General features: G+C 38.9%; 1 protein-coding gene across 2 annotated transcripts in view; it reads right to left on the bottom strand.

The window, feature by feature from the left end:
* Positions 1-24,999, bottom strand: part of LOC100870848 (serine/threonine-protein phosphatase 2B catalytic subunit 2) — a 161,424-nt gene that overhangs the window by 44,772 nt on the left and 91,653 nt on the right. For both annotated transcript variants that reach the window (XM_012493640.3, XM_031919092.2), the window contains exons 3-5: positions 13,875-13,999; positions 5,705-5,816; positions 373-518 (exon numbers count right to left, since the gene is read on the bottom strand). In XM_012493640.3, the coding sequence (XP_012349094.1) occupies positions 373-518; positions 5,705-5,816; positions 13,875-13,999 (383 nt within the window). The remainder of the gene's footprint in view (positions 1-372; positions 519-5,704; positions 5,817-13,874; positions 14,000-24,999) is intronic.

Here is a 24,999-nt window from a genome sequence, read left to right as displayed (position 1 = left end):
TTTAACGAAACGATTTAAATTAATTTAATCAAATTCGAAATATATTTTTAATAATACTGATGAATGGAATGTAAAACACAAAATATACAATTTAATTAATCCAAAGTGTACGAACCGATCACTGGATGCCAAAAAATTTATCCCATTTCCAAACCGATATAATAAACAAAAGCTTTTCTAAAAATCTATATACACTTTTATCATACATATTATCGCTAAAAAAGCTATATAAACTTCTCCACCAATATTCTATATAAATCGCAACACGGATCTCTGGTTATTGTAATATAAATACCGTCCACATTTCGTGTCCGACGACGCTCTCAAAAACAATGATATCTCAATGAAACTCTGTACTCTCTCTGTACTCACTTTGCGTATGTCTTCTAGATTGTGAATTTCCGGCGAGAGTCCACCGTGCACGCAGAGGAACTGTTGGTTCATGAGGGCCGCCAGCGGCAGACAGTCGAACGCGTCCATGCAAGCGTCGTACACCCTCTCCGAGTATTTTATTTTACCTGGAAGCAGAGAGAAACGACGCGTCAACACGATTCACGCGTTGTCGAAACAACGACTCGATACGCGCTCGATTGTCTCAACGTGCTTTCCACCCCCTCCCCCTCCTTTTTTTTCTTTCTTTCTTTTTTACAGACGTGTCCCCCACGTTTTGTTCGTCGGACGCTTTTTGTACTCGGCGAGCAACAGTGAATAGGGAAGAAAAGAAAAGGGGAAAGGGGTGGGTGGGTGGGTGGGTAAAGTTTGCCTTTTGAGATTGACTGGCTGTCGTTTCGAATATTATTATGAATGGAATGTTTGAGAAGATGCTTGTGCAACGCGAATGTGTCCCATGCCAGCCAGTTTTTTTCATTTTTTTTTTTTTTTTTTTAGATAGATAAACAACAAAGGATAAAGTGACCGTTCCTCGATATAATGCGATAAATTATGCTGAGAATAATAAATTATCGAAGGTAATGTAAAAATAAAACGGAGTATTCTCTGTTAATCTAAAAATTCCAAGCGCCATCATCGTCATCATTGTCGGTGAAACGGGTCACTTCGAAGATCAAGAGAGTTTCTCCTCGCATAAGGAAGGTCGAAAAGGAAGCGAAGAATATCTTTGAAAAAGATATTATTTTACGAAAGAAAGGGAGAGATTTCCAAGCATGCAGCTCTTTTTTAATGGAGCTCTGTCGTTCCACGATGGCTGCAAAAGAATATGGAACGCGTACGATTATTCTTTTTCTTGGGGATTGGGAGAAAAGGGTGAAGGATAGATAAGAAGAAAAAAAAAAAGGAGAGAAGGCTCTGGAGAGCAATGAAGAAGGGAGGCCAAGTTTCCAGTTGCGTGAAGACATCGTGAAAGAACGGAGGATGGTGGGTGCACGCACCCCTCTGTCCGTGGAGAATAATAAATCCCTCCATTGGAGGAATTTTCGCTGCCTCGAGTGAAAAGTAAAGGGAGAACTTAGCGTTTCATGGAGTGGAAAGGATTCCAAGATTTCTTTCTTTTTACCTTTCCCTTTGTTTCGTTTTGGAAATAATAATTTTTGTTGATTTTTAATTTTGCAAATGCGAGAGAATGCTGCATTTCTGAAAAAAAAAATGTGTGCTTACTCGTTATTTATTCCTCGGAGAAAGAATAATTCGTGTTTTTTGTTTTTAAATGTCGAGGATTAAAAAAAAAAAAAAAAAACTTGGAAAAATGAGGTAGAAGATCTCTCTCTCAATCGACAACTTCCATTACGTTTCTTCTCCTTGCTATTTACTCTCCAAAACAAGCTTTCTAAACATTTTGAAACAATCGAACCTAAGATCTCCATTAAAAGAACTATCCGTTACAAAGTTTCAAGCGTCCTCTTCCCTCCAACTCTTCAACTTCCTAAATCTACCGACTTCGATTCTTATTATAGACTTTTCTTCCTTTTTCCATATTTCCCGAGGCAAATACGTAGTCGCAGTCAGTTTGCTACAACAATTTCAAATTTCTCAATGATTCGAACTTTTGGAAAATTTTGAAAAAAAAAAAAACCAACAAATTTTCTAATTCCTAATAACCTAATAATTTTTCAATTAACCAATTCTTCAAAGGTTTTTCTTGATAAGATTCGTTAAATTTTCCAATAATATATGCTCCAGACTTTCGAAAAAATTTTGAAAATCAGGTATCAAGTATCGAAAAAAAAGAAAAAATTCTCTTCAATCACGGCCGAGAAGGACAGGAGGAGGATTTCGAAAAGGAAATATCACTTTATCTCCAACTCCTCTCGATCCACGAATAATCTAATCTATCCCGGCAAGATTCTCTTGGTGCTTCGATCTCGAGGATGGAGAACGATTGGAACGCGGGAGTGGAAAACTCGCCGCGACGAAACTTGAAAATCGTTTCGTTCTTGACTTATTTATTCGGGTCAAAAGCTCGCAAATGAGCTTTCTGGAGTGTCTGAGCGCTATGTCTGACTGGGATCAAAAGAAAGTCAAGGGGACGGAACTCGATCCCCTCGTTAATACAACGAGAGAAGCGTGAGCGGGAAAGAGGCCGAGGAGAAACGAGCGTGTACCCCAGCCGTGTTGGCCAACGGATGACGTTACGAAATTATGCGAAATTAACCGTCTCGATTATTATACCTCTACCACCAATGCTTCCATTCACTTCTCGATAATGCGATTTTCTAAATAATACCCGCACGATTTTTTATTCAAAACGAAATCGTTTTTTCTTTATCGATAATTAATTAAATAAAATTTTTCGGAGACGAAAATGTCTCGATGCGAACTCTTCGAAAGGCGAATTAGTTGTGCGCGGTATTAATATATTCGAAGTGTCGAAATTGAAAACATTCGTATATTTGTTTTCATTTCTAATCCGTTTCCTCGAACTATTCGTGTTCCACGAATATATTAATACGTCGTGCCTCGATTTGTTTTCGTTCGTTCGAGACAAGCGAGTTACTCATTTATTTAATAATAACACGTAACATTTTTATTGATTTAAAAATTTCTTTCAATCGATACGGAAAAAGCGATACGATTTTGTTTGCCGGATACATCTTCTTCCTTTTTCAGATTGTTTTTTATATCTTTTCTTCGTAACGAAAACTCTCTGCCTCAAAGGCGAAGGTATCCACGATATCCAAGCAACGAAACAGAAGGATCCGATAATAATTGCATTTACCTGGAACACCTAAAAGATCGAAAAGTCTCGAGAAATCCCTTTCCCGATCGTTTTCTGGAAATTGCTTAACGCGATATCCTTTCACGGACCAATTCGGTCAGCAGCTTCTCTCTGTTACCGTTTCCCCAACCCAATCCCTTTTCATCGTGCTTTTTCCGCGTAGAATCCGTGCACAGAATCGAACTTTTCCTCCTTTTTTATTTTTCTTCCTCTCACAACACGAGACGAGTAACAACGAAATTACACGAGATATACGCATTGCGCGAACGCGAAGAAGGAAGAGAAGAAGAAGGAAAGAAAAAGAATAATTAAAGATCGAGTCGCGTAATCGCAACTTTCCCGATCCAATTACAATTTTCTCTTCTACCAAAGAAAGAAATTTTCCCTTCCACCACCAAGATCGCTTTTTATTTTTTTTTTTTCTTTTTTGATTATCGGTCTTCGACCTTAACCCGATTCTCCCCTCGACACGGTTAAAATCGCGAGCCTTGTAAATACACGCGGCTTGACCCAGTATCGGACAATTTTCCACGATCGATACCACGTTTTCCGCGGCCTGCGCCACGCAGACACCCCGCACGCGGATCGCCATCGAATTCGAAATGAGAGAAAAAAATACTCTGAATATAATCTAATCCATCCTATATCGAAGGTGCGTATATCGATTCGTCGAAAAAGAAAATATTGTTTTCTCTGAATGTGCAAACGAGACGTTCTCTCGCATTAGGCGGTATATATTCAATAAGAAAAATCGGTGTATAAAAAGTGAATAAAGATGTTGCAAGAAAATATTATTGAATCATATATGTGATAATACATTTATATTTCAGGATTTAAAGTAATTAAAGTATCTTTCTCGTCTCTAAATATAATCTAATCTATCTTATATCGAAGGTGCGTATATCGATTCATTTGAAAAAGAAAATATTGTTTTCTCTGAATGTGCAAATGAGAAGATCGAGATGTTTTCTCGCATTAGGTATATATATTCCATAAGAAAAATCGGTGTATAAAAAGTGAATAAAGATGTTGAAAAGAAAATATTATTGAATCATGTATGTGATAATACGTTTATATCTTAGGATATAAAGTTGCTTAATATATCTGAATTCTTATCGATTGGAAGGATAGATAGATCGACATACTCGTTGTCTGGATGGTGCATCGATAAGGATCGTCGAGTTACCATCGTACGCTCGTAGAAAGAAACGTAAGCTTTTTGCTATACGTAATTTGGCATCGCGTTACGCGACATCAGAGATTCGTAATCAGTGTTCATCGATAAAAATTATCTACGAAACTAGGAGTAAATAGAGCACGCTCTCCTCCTGTTTTTCTTAAGATGTAATACCTGTTCTGCGATTGACCAGGGAAACGAAAATTTTTTCTCAACGATACGTACGAAATCTCTTCTGGAATCGAACGAAAGTCAAATCGAAAATGCAACTTCTATCAAGCCCGAGTCCGCAAAGTGTGTGAATGGACTTGGCTTCGATGAAATGGACGATTGATGTATTTGCGAATGATTCGAAATGAAATTTCGAAAAGAGGAATTCTTTTTTTAAAAAAGAATCTCGTCTAAATTTGCAATTTGCGATTAATCGTCAACAAGAGTTTCGAGATTCTATTAAACTTTGAATTAAACGTATCATTCTCAGCTTTGACAGATTACGAGCTTGTTAACTTTGAGAGTTACTAAATACTTTCTTTTTTATCGTCCATGTAATAGCGTTAGTCGTGCGTCATTAATTTTTCACGAGACTTACGAGTCACGATTTATTTGATTGCAGTTTGTTACATTTATTACGCATTCGTTACAAAGACAATTAATCTTTACGTCCGTCGAATGGATGGATGAAATGAATGAACAGAGAAGAAGAAGAAGAAGAAGAAGAAGAAAAAGACATCAAAATTGTTCGATCATGGATGAAAAATAGAAAAATAGGGAAATCACTGAATCGAAGAGATATATTTTCTTTCTGGAAAAAAAAAAAAAAAAAAAATAACGAACGAAGACGAAAATGTTGAATCCGGTGACCGAAGCAGAAGATTAATGTAAAAAATTAAGTAAAAGAAGAAGAAGTTAAATCGAAAATGATGGATGATATTCATTAAATCCTTTCTTTTGTTGAAACGAAAACCAGGGAAATCAGCATCGTAATAAAGAATGCTTCCAGTCTCGACAAAAGGGTAGGGGACGGAAAATCCAGAATAGAATAGTAATACATGGAATCCTTTTGTGCTTTGAATGCTGATTTTTATTTCGATTTTTATTCTCGTATCGTTGCGCGATTCCGTTGAAATTTGAACTCGAAATGAAATCGAGGGAAATCGATCGAAGCTCGTGCGAGCAAGCGTCAGAGAATCAGAAATCTGATCTCTCGAAAAATACGCGAGAAAGAAAGAGAAAATTCATTTATTTACTTTTCAAATCTCGAAAAATCAAGGGAACTCGAACTCTCGAATCTCGGTCGTGCAACGAAAATCTCAAATCCGTGAAAAAAATCATTCTCGTAGAGAGAGATTACTTACATTCTTGCTTAAATGTGAAGTATTCCGTGAGATGACGGCACTCGTGATTGCCTCTAAGGAGAAACAGTGTGGTTGGATGGCACAGCTTAAGTGCCCACAGGTACAATACGCACTGCAACAAAGCAGAAACAAAAAAAAAACGTGATTTTTTTTTAATCATATAAAACTCGACATCTCCTCGGATACAAGAGAAAAAACCGATATACAATTTCTCTTTTATATCCATCGCTTCAGTTTGGACTTGAGATGAAATATGCAAACGAGCGGCGTGAAATTCGTCTCGTCGTCTCACGACGAAGCGGCCGACGAATTGCTTAAAATATTTCCGAGGTTGTTAATTTCCCTCGCACGAGTTGAACGTGATTATAATAATTTCGCTTCATTGCCACGAATTATGCTTAAGAGTCAACAAGATGCGTTCGCTTCGCTAAGAATGGGCCGTAAACTTGCTTTAACACGAAACGAATTTTCGCGCTTCAAAATATCGAGACTCTCCTTGTTTAATTCTAACAATGAGATACACGTGTTGTACCCGAATAATGAAAAATTATTATCTCACAATTTTCATCAGAGAATCGTGTTATGAAAAATGGAATACGAATTGTCATATTTTCCAGAAAATATCAACGAATTATTCTTTATAAAATTTTTATAAAACTTCCTAAAACGAATCACCATTTCTTTATTTTTAATTTCCATCCTCCGCCTATTATAATTATTAATTTATAATCCGGAAAAATTAGGAAACTCGAATTCCTCGGATAAGAAAAAAGGGTTTCGAAACCCAACCGAGATTCCAAAATTCTTTCGGACAATTTACCCGCGATAAAAGCGCATCGACAGCGCGAGTGCAACACACTTCGCGTTGAAACAATCACGTCGAAACTTGGCCGCGTTTGTTTCGAATCGATATCGAGTCGAGGGAAGCGTAAGGATGGCTACGTGTGTACGTGCGCGCGCGCGTGTATATGTTTTATTCATCGTGTATAACGTTAACCGTTTGTTTCGAATGCGGGTATCCACAGGTTATTAATGCACGCGTCGAGCATATTCCGTGTCGAACATGAATGCATGCGCCGCCTCGATTGTTCGACGGGGCCCGATAATAACAGGATCGCATTTTCGTTTTATTCGGGCGGCGAGATGACGACTCAACCAGAGTCAGTTTATTTCCCCCTCGTCGCGTGGAGATTATGGCGATTCGAGGGATTACCACGCGTGACGGGAATATCGGAAGCCGATTTCTTCTTCTTTCGATTCCATCCGTGCAGTCGAATCTCTTCGAATCGTTTCCTCCCGAATTCGATTTTGTTTTTCGAGGGCAACGTTGAGATGAAAATGAAAATTCGCGTTAAAAATCCAAGGATGAATCGGCGTACGAGAAATAAAATTAGTATCACGCGAGGAATCGGTGGTGAATTATTCGTCTCCAAGTATCGGTCCATTTCGAGGGCGTGTATTTAACAACAATAACGAGAACAATTGGCCGAATCGTTGTGAACGGACACGCGCCCTTTGTTTTCGTTTACGGAGGGAGTGTAACTGGTTAATTACTCGGAGCCGATCGGAAGAGTTGATTAATAGAAATTCGGAAAATGATCGATGCTCGCGTTTGTGCCCTCCTCGTCGCCGTTATCCCGCCCTCTGTTACGCGTTATCATCGGCCGCTGCTGTGAAATCCATTTTCATTTTATTACCAGGCATCATGGTCTATTTCGCAAACACCGGTCGGTAATAACCTGTATCAATTCCGAGCTCCAATTCGACCGGTTTAACTCTCTAATGTTTGCAGAGTTGGGAATAATATTCGTTTTACGAATGGAATGGAGAACGTTTGTTATTTTTTTCTTTTTTCGGTATTTGTTAACAGAAGAAAGAAAGAAAGTTTTAGATTTTTGTGTAGACAAAAGACAATTTTCTTTTCGAAACTTCGAAATTTTAATCCTTGCTTTTATATTATGAATTCAAATTAATTGTAAATAAGAATTAGGAATTTTCTTCGTCATAAAATCAGGTAGGAAACGACACCTATCTATCTGAGAATTTGTTAATTTATCTTTGGACACGTGTCACGGTTTCTTACGACACGTAGTCAAAGAATCTCGTCGGGGAATGGTTAATTTCGAATAATTTTCAAAAGTTCGAGGGAATTTTGAGAAGAGAAATGAAGATTGGCGAGAAAATCTGCGAGAACAATGGATCGTTTTAGATATAATGGAATGGTGATATTTTTGCACGCGAGAAAACTCGACGAACTTGTTTGGAATACGTGACAAAACATCATTTAACTGTGAGTCTGATTTATATAACGTTGGCAAACGATCGTGCATCGTGTCACTGATCCAAACAACGTCGTTCGTATCGTGAATGCGTTAGTCATCGTGCCAGATTTTCCTATCTTTGTCGACACTTGCTTCGTTTTATTCGGATCTTAGTCTAGTCGAATTGCAATTTGTAAAGATCTCCGACGTTAATTTCTTAAATCGTTGCTCTCCAAGACAAAGACTTGCAAGATCTTTGGCAGAATTGCAAATTGAGATGTAAAACTAAAATCGTTCAATTATAAAATATGAATTGTGAAAATAAGAAGCTTGTTGGAAAAAAGAATTATAATGTATATTTTCAAATCAATTATCTTTAATGCACCATTAATAATATCCTAATATCCTTTCAAAGATAATCATATTTATGGCACAATTTAAAATTTGATTGAAGACGCTATTAGAAAAACTTTGAATCGCTGTAACTCGGAAGATAACGACTTCCGGTCAACGAGTAACGATCATCAGAGGCGCGGATCCTTGCTCTTCAAAACGCTTTTTCATTTATCTCGATACGACTTCCGGTTCCCGAGATATCATCGCGTAAAGAAAACGTAATTTTTAGTCCTTTACCTTAAACCCGATTGAATCCTATTAAAATCACCGAAACTTTGAATCGCTGTAACTCGGAAGATAACAACTTCCGGTCAACGAGTGACGATCAACGGAAGCGCGGATCCTTGCCCTTCAAAATGCTTTTTCATTTATCTCGATACGACTTCCGGTTCCCGAGATATCATCGCGTAAAGAAAACGTAATTTTTAGTCCTTTACCTTAAACCCGATTGAATCCTATTAAAATCACCGAAACTTTGAATCGCTGTAATTTTGAAGATAATGACTTCCGGTCAACGAGTAACGATCATCAGAGGCGCGGATCCTTACTCTTCAAAACGCTTTTTCATTTATCTCGATACGACTTCCGGTTCCCGAGATATCATCGCGTAAAGAAAACGTAATTTTTAGTCCTTTACCTTAAACCCGATTGAATCCTATTAAAATCACCGAAACTTTGAATCGCTGTAACTCGGAAGATAACGACTTCCGGTCAACGAGTGAGCGATCAACGGAAGCGCGGATCCTTTCCCTTTAAAACGCATTTTCATTTATCTCGATACGATTTCCGGTTCCCGAGATATCGTCGTGTGAAGAAAAAGATAATTTTTCGTCATTATCTTCGTCCTTGTCGCGGACCTTTCGCTCGCACCTCGTCTCACTGACCTATCCCGAAGACAAGCGAGCAGACGCGATTCCTGGAAAAAAGTAGGTATACGATTCTTGGAAGGACGTAGTACGGCGTTTCCAAGAAAAGATGTAGGTCACTGGGTAACGGGCCCATTCATAATCTCTCGCACACCGTCTTAAGCATACTTCGAGTCCTTATATCTTGGCAACCAATCGAGATATCGGGATAAAACAAAAAAGGACTTTAATGGCACGTCTCCCTCTACTTCCCGAGTGTGCTTTCGTGCCAAAATTTTTAACTTTTTCCCCCCACATTTTCCTCCCACGAAAAATCGAAATTTCATTCGTGATTTTGCTCGATAGCTACGATTGTCGCCTAAGTAAAATATATACACACGCTCGAATTTACTTAATTTTATCGCATTTTATAATTAATTAATTATAATTTGAACAAGATACCGACAATAAATATCCTCGTATTCGAGCAAATGTAAATCGACCGTTCGTATCTGAATAGAAGAACTCGCGCGAGCGAACATTTCTCGAGCGTTACATTTTTCCGTACCCGAAATTACAATGATTTTTGGCACGGGGGAATCGCAATTTCCTTAAAACCGAAAATTCCATCACAGCCTCGACGGACAGCCTTTCGAATCAATTAATTCCACTTTGTTAATTCATTCGACTGTCTACCTCGCCTTGGCTCTTTTGTGCGCCAAGTCCTTCCAAGGCTGTCCCTTTGCGAACTCGTTCGAGCGATACTCCCTTTTTCCACCCCCGCCCTCCCTATAATTAAGCGCCGTTCTATCGCAACGAAATCATTTATCCGACCATTGTCCCGCAGTTTGCACGCCGTAAAATTGTCTCGCAGACCCAACGGCATCCACCTTCATTATTTCGCCTGTGAAGATTCTGAACAACCTTCGCCCTTCGTTCTTTCTTCTCGCGGAAAAGCGGGAAATCCTCTTCCGTCAGAGATGCCTTCTCTGAGTTTCGCGAAAGATGAAACGGCGCGCGAACGATTATTCCGTTAATTTCCGAAAAAAAAAAAAAAACCACTTTTAACTCGGGTGAATTCAATTTTCTTTCCACCCTCGAACGAAGAAAATCAGCAAAGAAGCATCTGACGATAATTGCATTCTTGGTGATAATTCGTCGTGCTTTGAAGGAAGGCAATGTCGGTTTCTTTTCTCTTACAATTTTTTGATAAGGAAAAACGTAGAAGTATCTCTATTCCCTCCTATTCTTTTAAGGTAAATAATACGAATAAAAGGGAAGCGATCCTTAAGCGAAAAGGATTATTCGTGATCGATCGTGGTGACCCAGAAAAGTGACACATACAAATACTCGAGCAATCGAGAGACCAATTCCCATAAACTGGCATTTATGCTCTCCCAATCTCCACCTGGAGAAGGATCATCGACCAACATTGGCTGAACATTGGCCCGAGAAGGAAAGTAAAATAGATATACACCGTCAACCAAAAAAATTTCGTATTTCGTTAAAATATTACGCTTGGAATGTAAAAGAGAGAGAATCAAAAGATGGATTCGTTCGAGAACGTTTTGAATTTTATGATGGCGGGTCTCTGCTTTAATGGATAAAAAAAAGCGAAACGAGAGAGTATATTCGATTGCATTTGTCGCGCGATAAATTTAATTGTAAAAGGACGTCTCTCCCGAACTTTTAGCCGGTAGTGTATCTCCTCGATACGTTTTTGTCTTACTTCGAAATAAGTACCACTTGCCGAGGATAGAACACACGAAAGAAATCCACTAAACGATATCGACGATAAGAGGGTCAAAGGATTGATCCTTCACAGAATCCTCCAATTTATTTTCCTTCCCCTGGTTTTTTCCTCTCCGTGTGTCATAACCATCTTTTGCTCGATTCGTTCCCTATTCTTGCTCACTTTTCCTCCTCCCCCTCCAGGATCGCTTCAGGGGCTCGCTTCAGCTTCCTCTTCACCAACCGACCCTTTTTGTTTCCGCTTTAACCGAGTCCAATTTTCCTCTAACTTGTTCCCCCCTCTCCTTCCTCCGTTTTCTTCTTTATCATTTCTCTGTAACGCGACTTCCTTCGATTCCTTGAAAATTACTATTACAAGCTTTACATTTTATAAAAAATCCATAATTTATTTAATCGTTCGATCTGTTTTGAAGAATCTCCCCTGATCCTGGTACAGGTAAAGGGGAATCTAAACCCGTGTTTGAATCCGTGATGATTTAAATTCTACTTGACACGAAATGAAGCAGAATCCGTCTTGCAAGCTCCTCCTAAATTCCAGAAATCAAACTCTAACTCTATCCGGCTAATGTTGGAAACTCGATCGAAATCATTCTCGTTTATCATAGAGTCGAATCCTCGATCGTTAAAATGACATGACATGGCTTCTGGATCTGGATCCTGCTTTTGCCATATCCACGTATCCAAGTAATTTTTTTATTGTTCGAAAATACAGCCAATCAAAATAGTTTCGTTCAAAGTGAAGGAACGATATTTAAAATTTTACAAGAAGCCCAAACTTGTTACTACTTTTCACAAGAGAGGAAAGAAAGAATATCTTTATCTCGTCAAATGTAAATAACCAGAATAATTCCACCTTTCCTACTTCCCTCCTCATCTTCAATCAACTTTCTCCAACAGCTTGTCTATCATTTTCCATTTCTTCTTCCCTTCAATTCTATTTGTTTCCTTTCTCAATCGAATAATCAATCCCTCTTCGCTTCTCAATGATCAACTCTCTTTTCACTCCCTCCCCTAATATTATTATATCCTTTCCTCCGCACACTCTTAACCCACTTACACACTCCTTACGCGCTCTGCTTCCTCATTTATCCTCTCCATCACCGTTAAATATTCCCTTACACGCGTTTTCCTCTTCCTCCATCATCGCTCGAATCACTTCTTTGACAACCACCCTCCGTTGCCGCTAATAAATATCTTTCTCCTCTCCCTTTATTTCTCTCTCTCTCTCTCTTCCTTCGTCCTTTTCCTCTTAAAAAAACGAAAATCGTGTATATCGCGCGGTAAAAGAGGATCTGAAGGATCTTTTCCCCTTCCTTCTCTCTCCAGGGAATCCAACGAAGCATATTGCGGATAGAGAGTATCGATCTCCACGGAGGAGGAGGAGGTTCGTTGCGTCCTTATTCGTCGCGTGTGCAGATGCTCGCGTTGTCCAAGGAATGCTTTTAATAAAACGGAGGTGGTAAACTGCCTCATGGATTTTTCAATTCAAAATTCTCATCGCGAGGAGGATATTCCTTTAATCCGTTATTTTTTATTATGGATTGTCGTACGATTTTTTTTCGAACGATATTTACGAAGAAGAGGACGAAGTGGAGGATGAAGTGATCTTTAATCCTTACTTCATGGTTTAATTTGATCGAATATAATTTGAAGGGATAAAAATATTTGGAATCGACGATGATTTACTTCACTTCACCAACTTTCCAAGATTCCATCGTGTTCTAACGTTTCCCATTACGTGTGGTGTTTATCTCTCTCGTGTAGGATGAAATTCATTAATGAAACAGCGACAGTGACGAAGACGTATCACTTCATTTCGTGGCATTTACAGGTTTAGAAACATTGGATTTAGATTGGTTTGACACTCGAGAGCAAGACTGATGGCGTTGAAGCAACTGTACAATTCAAATCCTCGAAAAGTTTTCATCAGATTTGATTTTATATTATTGTATTTTATAAATATACTAATGCGTTCAATTTCGCTCCGTTTTAAATAAAACGTTGAATAAAAACGAGGTTATCCAGTAAGCATAAAAGAAAGACTGGGACTGAATTACGATGTATATTGATACAAAGAAGAAGAAACTCAAAATTCAATAAAAATTCTCGCCCATGACACGTAACGAGTTACTAATTGAATAAAAAAAATTTACAAGACGATCCGGCAGTTAAAGAAGCACACGTAAACTGGGTTCTAATTAGCTAGCGGTACTACTCTAAGTAATTCTCTTTCCATTCTAATTAACCACTAATTTCTTCCACTTAACGACCACATTTCATATTTCACAGAGAGAAAGGAATCGCACGACAAACACGTGTATATCTCTTAATTACTTCCTTCCTATATTTCTTATTATCAATTAAACATTTCTCGATTTCAGGAAGGACGAATAAACGAAGGAATATTTATCATGAAAACGAGGATCATCTCCCTCTCTCTCTCTCTCTCTTTTTTTTCTTTTTTTCACGGTGAAATTGATCTTTATAACGAAAACTACTTTTCTACATTCGAAACGATGATAAAACACGAAACGCGCGCTTCGAGAGCGATAAAAACCGCGCGCGGAAAATCGAATCGAGGAATGGAAATCTCGAGGAAGATCCCACGGGATTCTTTATCGTTCGACTCGAGCGGCGTATTAACCGGCAATTAACCGAGCGGATCGTTAATTAGAAAGTCCATGGAAAGGGAGGGAAATTCCCTCGTCGATGCGAGTCACCTCCATCGTAACGATAGAAAGGCGAATTTTCGTTCTCCTTTTGATATAAATTTCGAAAAATTATATATAAGATTAAGATTGTTTCTAAACGGATATATATTAATATATTTCGAGAATTTTTTAATTTCTCGGATTAATTTCGATTAAACGCGTTTAAGAGAAGAAGTTAGGGTGAACAATGAATTTTCAAACTCACCTCGATACTGAAATAACCCCTGTCTACATAATCGCCGAGGAAGAGATACTTTGTCGTTGAGGGTGATCCGCCCACTTCGAATAACTTCATCAGGTCGTAGAACTGTCCGTGAATGTCGCCGCATACTGGAACAGAAACGAGCGTACATTGGTCAGAGAATTTCTAAAAAGAGAATGAAAGAAAGAAGACTAATCAGGAGTTTTCGATATAATAATTTTCAATTTATCTCGAAATATCTGTCCCTGTCACCGTCGATTCGAGTTTGAAAGAAATTTTAAAACCTTTTTGACCGATTATAGACCAATTTCCAGAGAAGATAGGCTATATTTTCTTTGAATATCAATTCATTAGGACAGCCTTGTATTTGCATCTATGATTTAAAATCCAAATTCCGATGAATAAAAGATCACTCAAATCTACTAATTATCGCGATATTAAAACCAATCAATATAAATCATCTTTCGCAATTCATTCATTCGCGGTTTATTTTTCCATTTTCAACAGAACATCTTTTCAAAAAAAAGTACCGATTTTTCACTTTACCCTCTGAACATCCAGCGATATATCTACAGATAAAAATAAATAAAAGAAACAAAGAGAAAGCTATCGTAAATATAGGTATCTCGTTACGTTCGTTCGAACCAGATTGTCGCGACCACCACGACGAGAAAAAAAGAAAAAAAAAAAAGAAAAATAAATAAATGAAATAGAGAAAACAAAGAGAAAACAGAGAGGAATGGAATCGTTTTAACTTAGTTCGTGACCCCGTTTTAATTAAACGCACTTACGTACAAGCGATTGCGTGCTGCACGATACATCTCGTGCGTTGTCACGCGTGCACGCGCGCCAATCACGGCTTAGAAACGACGTATTTTCAGCCAATGTACATTTTTATTATCCTCCTTATTTTCTTTCCTTTTCGAGGAAGAAATTTCTCGAGATAAGTTTAACTTCTTCGAGTAATTCTTTCGAGACGCTTCAACAAGAAGAGAGGAAGAAAAAACTTTGTTTTGATCTTTGTTTCGTTTTTCTCTTTTGATAAATTAATTTTGAATTTTTAATTAAGGAAAGTATCAAACACAAGCGAATACAGTACAATACGTTTGAAAATTGGAGGAAGGAAATGGAGATGGAGAAGGATCCTGAAACTCTATCTGCGATCCAACACTTTCACGATAATCACCGAGAAAGAAATCCAAGAGAATGAATTCACCGTTAATGGCGCGCTAGTATTTAAATATTTCAATGCGTCTTCTTACGCTTACACCTCTTCCTGCACACAACTTTCAAACTTTCATCGAAGAAACTTAAGATTCTCCCAACGGATTCGAACGGACGGATATAAGAATGAAAGTTTATTGGGGATTGAAGAAATAGACTAGCAACAATACACCGTATAATAAATATTTTGTACTTATATTCACAACTTTTTCTTCTTCGATGGTCAATCGATGCTCGATTTTAAAATATAATCACAAGATGATACCACGAACGGTGTTGAAAACCAACGGAAACATCTTCTTGCGAGAGAATTTATTATTTTCAATAATTTGAACATTCTTCAATATTTTAATTCTTCATCAGAGAATCTTTCCATTTTTCACGAACAATTGTCTTTTACGAAACACAACGAAACGAGGGAAGGAAAAGTCGTTTGGCAAAGTTTCGTGGCACGAGGGCCAAGAATACCGTGGATTTTTGAAAAACAACGGCGAGGTGATGGATGGGCCGACATCGATTCGATAAATTCGTTCGATAACTTCTTATCGTCGATCAAGATCGAGGCAGAGAAAGTTATAAATATTCGCGACATCTTAAATTGCGGATCGGTGTAACTTATTGCAACGAGGTTGAGCACAGAAGTTCTCGGAGGGAGAATTACGGGGATTCACCGCATCATCGCGCGTATAAATCTTCCTATCGAATCAGGTTGGTATTCAGACTTCCGTTCCCTCGAACGGAATAAATATAGTTCGAGGAATCAGATGCATCGTGGAGGAAAAAAAAAAAAAAAAATAGATCTTTCACCAAGTTTCCCTTCCCTTGTTCGAGATCGAATTTAGAAAAATTTGGAATAAAACGAGGGAGGGAGGGAGGGGGATGTCGAAGGCAATCGTTTGAACTCCAAGAAAGAAATTATTTCTCCTTGAGAAGAGTCGTCATTATTGCCGATAATTTATTCCAAAATAACGAAGAGAGAAATTATCGGAGATTAGATTGCACACGTTTGCGCAAAAACACAAATTTATTCCTCGAAGCGATTCCTCTTCACGACAGGCATACAACATCCCGTGATACAACAAAAGCTCATCGACCACGGCTCATCCCCTGTATCGGAGTGGTACAAGCGCGCGTATGGTCGGACGAGCCATCCCTTCGATGACGGCCTAATAAAAGCGGGGAGGAAAGTTGCCACTTGTTGCTGAATTACGCAACACGGAGGCGCACGGGCAGCGATGGCCGAGCCAAGTAATAACATCTCTGTGTGTTCCACAGGGGCGGAATGGTCGGTCGTCTCGCGTTCGCATAAATCGGTCGAAAGGGAAACAGGGGAGAACAACGCAAGACCCGTGTAATCTGGTTGCTTTTAACACTGGCCACGCTCTGACACGTCGTATTGTGCCGCGCGTGTCTTCCGTTTCCGCATTGTTTCGTCAACCGGATGAGATTTATCGACGAATAACATCTCGACATGTAAATATAAATATATATGTACACCTGTGTTTTATTATTTGAAAGAAAATTAATTTGTCGTGACATAATCTATGTAGAAGAATTAAAATTAAAATTGATTACGATTATGTTATATCTTTAATAAACGAGAGAAGATACGAATTATCTTATTTTTTGTTATGTTGTTAATTTGAATATCCTTTTTTTTTTTTTTTTTTTTTTTTTAGTCTCGTGTTATGAATTTATTGAAACGAATACGCAAAATGAATACTCGCGACGAAGGGGGTTAAGAATACACGCGATAATTTCGATTGGTAATTTTACTCGTCGATCTGTCTCGTACTCGTACGTGTAATAAAAGTTTTCCAACGCTTGTTTATTTCATATATGAATCTACATAGGAATGCAATAACGTGACGAATATGTACGAACAATATGCAGGAAAAATATTGAAGATTCATATACGTGTTATATTTAATATTTGACTATAACAGATTGTTTAATTTTCCCAGGATCTCGTCATTTCTTTTCTTTTTCTTCGAAATGTGTATTATGGAACGAATCTTAAAACAACTCATAAAAATTCAACCAATTCACTCCCCCCCCCCCCCTCTCGTAATTCTTCTTTCCAAAGACAAGATTGCATTACATGCAAATTCGAGTATATCCTCAAGTTTGCCAAATTTCCATACTTCCTCCTCCACGATTTATCGTCACGTTCCAATCGTTCAAACGCTACACCGATATCCGAGAGACAATGTAACTTATCACGTTCCACTTTATCAAACCAGTTGCGCTTCGCCAAACAAAATGCAACTCTCTCTCTCTCTCTCTCTCTCTCTCTCTCTCTCTTCTCTCTCTTTCCTTTTCTTTTCTGAAAAACATTTTTCCCCATGACTCCTCCTCCGTGGAAACATAAATCACTCGGTGCAATTTTCACGGTGTTCCTCCCTTCGAATCCCATCCCCCTCCCCCCTGTTTGAATTATTCAAACCTGATACCTGAAACGGAGAAACTTTCTTCTCCCAGTTTCCTCTTCGACGAAAATGGGCCAGCGTTCGAGTTTAATTATTTAAGAGTAGCAAGATACAAGAGGATATGGAACAAGGGGGGGATGATAAACAGGGGTGAACCGCCTTGAGAGACGTTGGTGGTGAAACGATTGAATATTTTTCTTCCAAAATGCAACGTTTCCCTTTATATTCGGATCGCTTGTTGAAAAATCCTCGAATCGAGTCGAATTTATAACCTTTTCTTCTTTTTTACCTTCACAAGGCTTTTCGTTCCCTTCGTCGCACAAATATCTGTGAAATTTAAATTGTTTTCGAATTCATTATTAATTCTTCTTCTTCTTCTTCTTCTTATTAGTCACAAATATTCCCTTTCTCTCAAGATTGTGCCGCGCGAATCGAACAAGGAAGCGGAAAAGGATGAAGGATAATCCTTCGACGTTTCCATCATCCTTCCAGCGTCTCGATTTTACGCTCCTTGTTGCAAGATTCCTCCGCGAGTGCAACATCCGGGGTGCTGGAGCTGGAACGGAAGAGGGGGAGGAAGGTACGTGAGGGAAATACGCGAGGAACTCCCCTTCACGACGACGACGACGACGACGACGACGGGGTCATTGTGCCGCTTAGAAGTTGCTTAAGCTAATTGTGACAGCCACCTTGGGAATTTCTCTCGGTGGGGGTTAATAGCCGGGCCGGAGTGCCTCTTTACGATGCCATCGTGCTCGAGCTGATTAAGCGCACCGTGGACCGATCCTTGGAAGACGATAATTTGCATCTGGATCACGCGATAAATCGTCCATAATATTACGCGTACCATTTCCACCAATTCAATTCGGGGCAAATACGAACGATTCGGATTTTTCTTTCTCTTTAAACGGGTTCAAAATGCCAACCAAGAAAAAAGAAAGAAAGAACTTTCATCTTGGATCTTGAAAATTATGAATGATAATTCGTACTTGCCTCGAGATTATTCTTTTCTTATTGTTTTCAAAAATTCATCGAGAAAGTTGATCGAGTTTCTTTTTTTTTTTTCTATAATATTACGCGTATTACCATTTTCATTTCCACGAATTCAGCCGGCCAAATACGAACGATTCGGATTTTTCTTTCTCTTTGATGGGATGAAAATGTCAACTCAAGGGTTTTTTTTTTTTTATCTTGGATCTTGAAAATTATGAATGATAATTCGTACCTGCCTCGAGATTACCTTTCCTTATTGTTTTCAAAAATTCATCGAGGAACGAAGTTGGTCGAGTTTCTTTCTTTATTTTAGGACGAGTCGGCCATCTTCCTCATTTTCGATAAATATTTCCCCGTTTCCCCGTTACCGTCGAAATAACGGCTAATTTCGGTGTGTACGTATCACGAAATGGACTCGGCGGGTATACAAGTTAACTGCGCTATCGTGACCCGTATGTTTAGAGCACTGCGTCGCAACCGTTACGCCACTACGTGTCCGGAATGCATTCGCGTAAACCAATGGCGGCCACGGGATAAAGAGAATCGTGGGGAATGAAGGGCGGAGAGAAACGATGCATTTGCCCTCCAATCTATCTTATCGTTTCTTCAATTTTTCCATTTACTTCCTTTTTCTAGAATTATCCCGTATGATAAAACATGAATGAATTATTCTCGAATCTTGAATCCTCCTTTCTTAATTTTTATATCGATGGAACGGGGAGGGGGAGAGAGGGAGAGGGAGGAATGCGAGGAACGCGGAGGAATGGAGAATCGGGAATTTCGGGCGGGAGATCGAAATTTCTTCGCGGGGAATAAATTAATCAGGATTCTGAATTCGCGATTCTTGCCCCGAAGCAGATTTCGTTTTAACGAGATCCAAGTAGAATTATTCGACAAGCTGATTCCAAGGTTCGATGGAATTGGAGTCGGGGTGGAAATAGATTGGAGGAGTACCGATTGCGCATCATTTCAATTCCTTCAAAATTGACCTCAACTCGAAACATCCACCGATTTCAAGTCATTTCCAAATTCCTTTTTAATCCTATCCCTTTTAATTCCTTCAATCGTGGGAGGAACGATTAAAAACAATCGTCGCGATGTCGATCCACGATAAGCCCTATTAACGATAAAAAAAAGAAAAAAAAAGGGGGGGGGGGAAATTCCCTCTTTTTTCACTCTTATCCCCCGTTTAAAAGCCGTGCGTTTAAAGGCCGGCCATTCGTATTAATTATTCCCACGTCGGGCTGATTAACGAGCTCGCTCGTGCAATTTGTAGTCACGCTCGGTCTCTTAATGATAATAAAGCAGAATAAAAAAAAAAGGAAGAAGGAGAAAAAGGGGAAGGGGAAGCGATGACTCGTTTACCGGCCAGACATAATCGATCTCCTCCCTTTTTCCTTTTTTTCGACGTGCGAAAAAAATCGGTTGGAACGGAACGTTTTCATTATATTCGCATCCCATTTCCTCCTCGTTTTTTCTCCCTCCCCCCCCCTTCAGAGGGAGGGTAGACTCGCGTGTGACGCGTTACCCTCCACGTGTTATCGTGGGTGGTTGTTGGAAATTGAATTTGTGGAAATTAATGGATTAGACGGGGAACGTTGGGATAAATTAAACAGCGACAGAGTAAGGGAAGCGAGGGAAGCAAGAATGACAAGAGCGAGTAGGATGTCGGATTATCGGGTTAAGTTGATAATGAAAATAGAATCTCGGCGAGGTTTACGAGGTTTATTTCTTTCGAAGCCTCTTCTCTTTTCACGCGTGCGGAAAGTAAAGGAAGAATCGAAAGGACACATCTTGGAAGGATACACGATTTTTTCCTTCCTTTCCTTTCCTTTGAAAATATTTATAAACCAAAGCAAACGATATTACTCCATTACAACAATTCACATGAAATTTGAACTTCTCAATCCTCACAATCCTCCAAAGTTTTGATCTTATATGCAATAGACACAGCATTTAAACAACACTTGTTAACAAATTCAAGGAGCGCGTGCGAAATTTGATCTCATCGTTGGTATACGAATTTCCACGGAAAAATAAAAGAGGATAAAAACGAGTGGAAAATATATCCCGACCATTATTTAACGTATCACCTCCTTCCAGAGGAAATCTTTTACGCCTGCCAGCGGATATATACATATATACATATATACACAATATCGTATTTTCCTTCCAGGGACATTACTTACCATCGTCACCGAACGAGAGAGAGCGGGAGAAAGAGAGGAAGAATGGAAGAGGGACAGCGGCGGGGTTTATATACCGGTATGGAGCGGTGTAAACATACCGGAGCGGATCGATTTATGCGGCTAAGTAAGTGCATTTTTATGCACCGTTTCACAGCCGAGACGAGCAGCCTTGCAGCGAGCCACTTCGTTTAACGAACGACCCATATAGAAGCTGGTTTCCCTTTGAAATCTCCTGTACCACGCCACTTTGTCCATTTATTCCACACGTTTCGCGTGTGAAATCACTAATTCCATCATCCCCTTCCTCCAACGTGGCCACCAATTAAATTTAACCATCGTTCGTTAAGATATGTAACGAATGATGGCGAGTTGTTCTTCGTTGTGTTCTAATATAACATTCAGAAGAAGGACGATTTTTTAATAGTTGGATGATTGAAGTTGAAAAGGGAAGTCGTTCGATGGAAGGACGTATTATACGTATACGTTTCTCAAGCTGGACTATCGATAATAGTAAAAATGCAAATCATCAAGACGAGAATATTAAGAGTATCCGAGGAATTGTAAAGTTTCTGGACTCGCATCTGGAGATATTCCAAGAATTTCGAATTTCGAAACGACTGATAATAATGTCAGTTTCAAGCTCTGCGATCGCGAAATTTGATCAAATTAAAAATTTCCCTTTGTTCAAACTTCGATCGAACAATTTCCCGAAGAGAAGAAACCAACAAAGAGGAGGAGGGGGAGGAGAGCATCGCGTAACACGATCGATCGAAGCAAAGAAACCAGTTCCAACAGAATCAATTAATCGAAGCCTTACGTTTTCATCTAAATTAAGTTGACTCTCGTCGTCGCACCCTAAAAGTTTTCAATCCAACGACACAACCGCCTTTTCGAATACGCTATCCGTATCGATTCTCTCTCCTTCTTTCTCAACGTTTCGAATTGTAATAATCGTTCTAACGATTCGCATAGATCGCACAGGCAAAAATTAGATAAATTCTTTCGAAGAAATAGGAGAAAAAAAAAAAAAAAAAAAAAGCGAGGATACTAAAGATTCAAAGGAAAAGCAACCTTCTTCCCTCCTTCTATTCTCTCGTTTATAAAGGAATCTACAGAGGCAGAAATTCGTCGCATTTCAGGCAAATCGAGCGTGCTCCCCTTTTTATTCCGACTTTTAATACCGACCGAGGATCGGTAGAAATCAAAAATGCATTCGAGGAAAACGTTCTTCTCCCCCTCCCCCTCTCCATTTTCTTTATTTCAAAAAGATTCACAAAAATATTTCAGAAATTCCTTTGTCGAGAGATATTTCAATTCGCCCGCTTCGAACAATACATTTTCCAGAACACTTTCGTTCGATCTAAGAAATCAGAGAAGAATGTTTCGATGATCAACGCGATCGACCGAATTGGAATATGCAATTGTGGACGAGACATAAGATTCCCCTCTGCCTCGTTTCATCCTCGATCGACTCGAATCTCTCTATTGGAGGACGGTCTTCTTTCTGGTCGCCTTTGATCATCACAAGTCTTAATTGCGCTCGAAGTAGGAATGAACGTATGAAGATCTGATCGTGAAAATTGATTTTTCCTATTTAGAATAACGATGAGGCGAGTTTATTTTTATAAACTCCTCGAATCGCTCATTCAATTTCGACGAGTTGATGATTTCAAATTTTTGTCGAACATATATTCCGCTATTAATAACGTGCACCACCGTGTATTATTACACCCTAATGTAAAATGATATAATAAAAAGAATCTAATAAAAAGAATGATATAAAAATGCGTATAAAATTTGAAAATTATAAAAAAGGAGAAAAGAAAAAAATTTCAAAGCTTGCAAAACCGATGGTGAAATTTCAACGTTAAAATTGCAGTTTCGCAATGAAAATTTCAATTTCTCGTTACGCAAGATGCGTAGCTTACCTAACAGGTATCCGAACGGATTTATTAAATTCCGACCGTGTTCCATTAATATCGGCCGAAAACCAATTAGTAACAGCGACGCGCGAAATATTAATTCATCGTCCAATCGGCTTATAAAAATTTCTCCGACGCGTTCCCGATTCCATCTGGCCGGAAATCTGTTGTTTAGATATCCGGCGAATTAATCGTAAGTGTAATAAAAACAGAGGGGAATTTCCGATAGGAGGAGGGAAGGGGAGGGGAGGGATTTCAATTCGAGGATCGTTAAAATAAAATTTGGAGAAGAAAAATCGTCGAAAATTAAACTCCCTTTCCTTCGAGAAATCCATCCATCGTTCCTTCGTGAAATTTGAATTTTCATTTTTCACCTTCGTCCACCATCGTTCCAACCTAACTTGTTATCTCCTTATCTTCGAGCCAAGCTCCGTCCTCCTAGCTTTCAGGCGTTTCATTTCGAGCTAACGAGCTTCGTAAAACGAACGGTTTATTTTAGGGAAAATATCTACAGAGACATCTTTTATACGGGCACTGCTCTGAGAGTTTCTTCTTCTTCTTCTTCTTCTTTTCTTTTTTTACGATTATTAGAGAGATAATTTAACTTCAAGACTCGAAGAAAACGTGCATGCATAGCAATTTTTCTTTTTAATTCTTAGAATATACACGAATATATATTCCCTTCAAACTCGAGCCAATTAAAATCTCGATACAATTTTTGTATCGAATCGTTCACGATGCTTATAAAAATTTGCACGTGCGTGTTAACTTAAGATTATCGATTCGCCATATATTTACGGACGTGGATATTACGCGCGTTATTTCGTAATAAGATGAAATTTGTGTAAACAGGTGGCCTCGCTCGTGCCTCGATCAATAAAACAGATTATTCGCAAACCACTCATAAAATTGTGTAAATATTGATATTATTACTAATCACGCTTTATTACAATACCAATACCGCGTCTAAGAAATTTCTTTGTTCACGTTCGACGATTAAAGGAGGAAACGATAATCTGATTTGGCACGATTACGATTAATAACCGCCGTGCAAGATTAGAGGTTTAGGTTTCTCGATTCGGCCCCCTTCGACTACTCGTCCCGTCCACGTCGATCCCTTGCACACGTTAATTCGCACTTAGTGGCGGTATCCTCGACCGAATGCCACTTCCGTTTAACCGGCTTTGTCGGCCGCAAATCGTCCCTCCTGCCTCGAGCTTGAACTTGCTCGCGGAACACGCTACAACTCGCTGTGGCAAATTGTTTGAATTTTGCCGAAGTACTTGTAACGATCCATTGCAAGACGCAAATGTGATTTAATTATCTTCTATCATTGGTATTAAATTTCCTTTCTTTTTTATTTTCTCCGGATTCTTCAATTTTTCCGCGCTCGAGGAGATTCTGATTCTTCGACTAGAGACGAAAAATTCCTTTCGCTTCGTTTTATCATTTCGATGTACAAATCATTCGAGCGTTTCCTCTTCTCTGCTCGAGAAAATTATTTCGAAAAAAAAAAAAAAAAAAAACAATCGTCGAAAATGTTAAAACTCCCAGCCACGTTTGCAGAGCAACGTCCTCGGCCTGTATTATTAACACGGCGAAACCGGAGGTCGTGTAATAACAAATTCACGCACAGCGGTTGAATCCAACCTCGAACAAAAGAGATTTGTCCAACAAAACGGGGGGGGAGAGAGGAGGGGAGAACCTGGGGAAACTGGTACAAAGAGGCGGGCGTAATTAACAATTTCTTGCCAACCAGCGTTTCGCTATTTGGCCTCACGCATAATTAACAAGAAGCAGACTGAGCTTTCGGTGAATCGCGATGAAATATTCACGCGAATGGCCACGATCCGACTCTTCTTGCAATTAGTCGGATTGTAATCTCGTTTTCGGATCGATGGCCTAATTATGGCCGACTTTCGAACTTCGACCAAGTTTCCCTTCGAATTAACCATCGAACCTTGGCGGTGAAACATCTCTGAAATGATGATCTTCTCGATTTTGTCGCGCTATCGAGTTAACTGGAAATTAACTCTTTTGAGAAGAGATGCTTGAGAAGAGGTAATAATCGATTGGCTTTCCATGATATTTACGCGTGGAGCAATCGTAGTCGAAATTTTAATAGTAGATGGTCAATTATGAGTAAAATAAATAAAGTTTGGAAAATCGAATAGATGTGACTCTTGCGAGCCTCTTTCTTTAATATTTTTTCTTATCCCCTTTGATCTTGGTTCGTTATCATATTATGTTATTGTTAAACGAGTTCTCCTTTTTTAAATAAAATCATTAACTCCAAATCATATTTATTGATTAATTCGTCGAGCAACTACAACTTTTAATCCCCTCCATAGATGGCCGAAATTAAACTCGA

The sequence above is a fragment of the Apis florea genome, unplaced genomic scaffold (genome assembly GCF_048593485.1).
Source record: "Apis florea isolate Af1SG1 unplaced genomic scaffold, ASM4859348v1 contig_2291_pilon, whole genome shotgun sequence".
Taxonomy (NCBI): Eukaryota; Metazoa; Arthropoda; class Insecta; order Hymenoptera; family Apidae; genus Apis; species Apis florea.
Note: the sequence above shows the minus strand (reverse complement) of the source record. Positions and strands in the feature narration are given on the sequence as shown.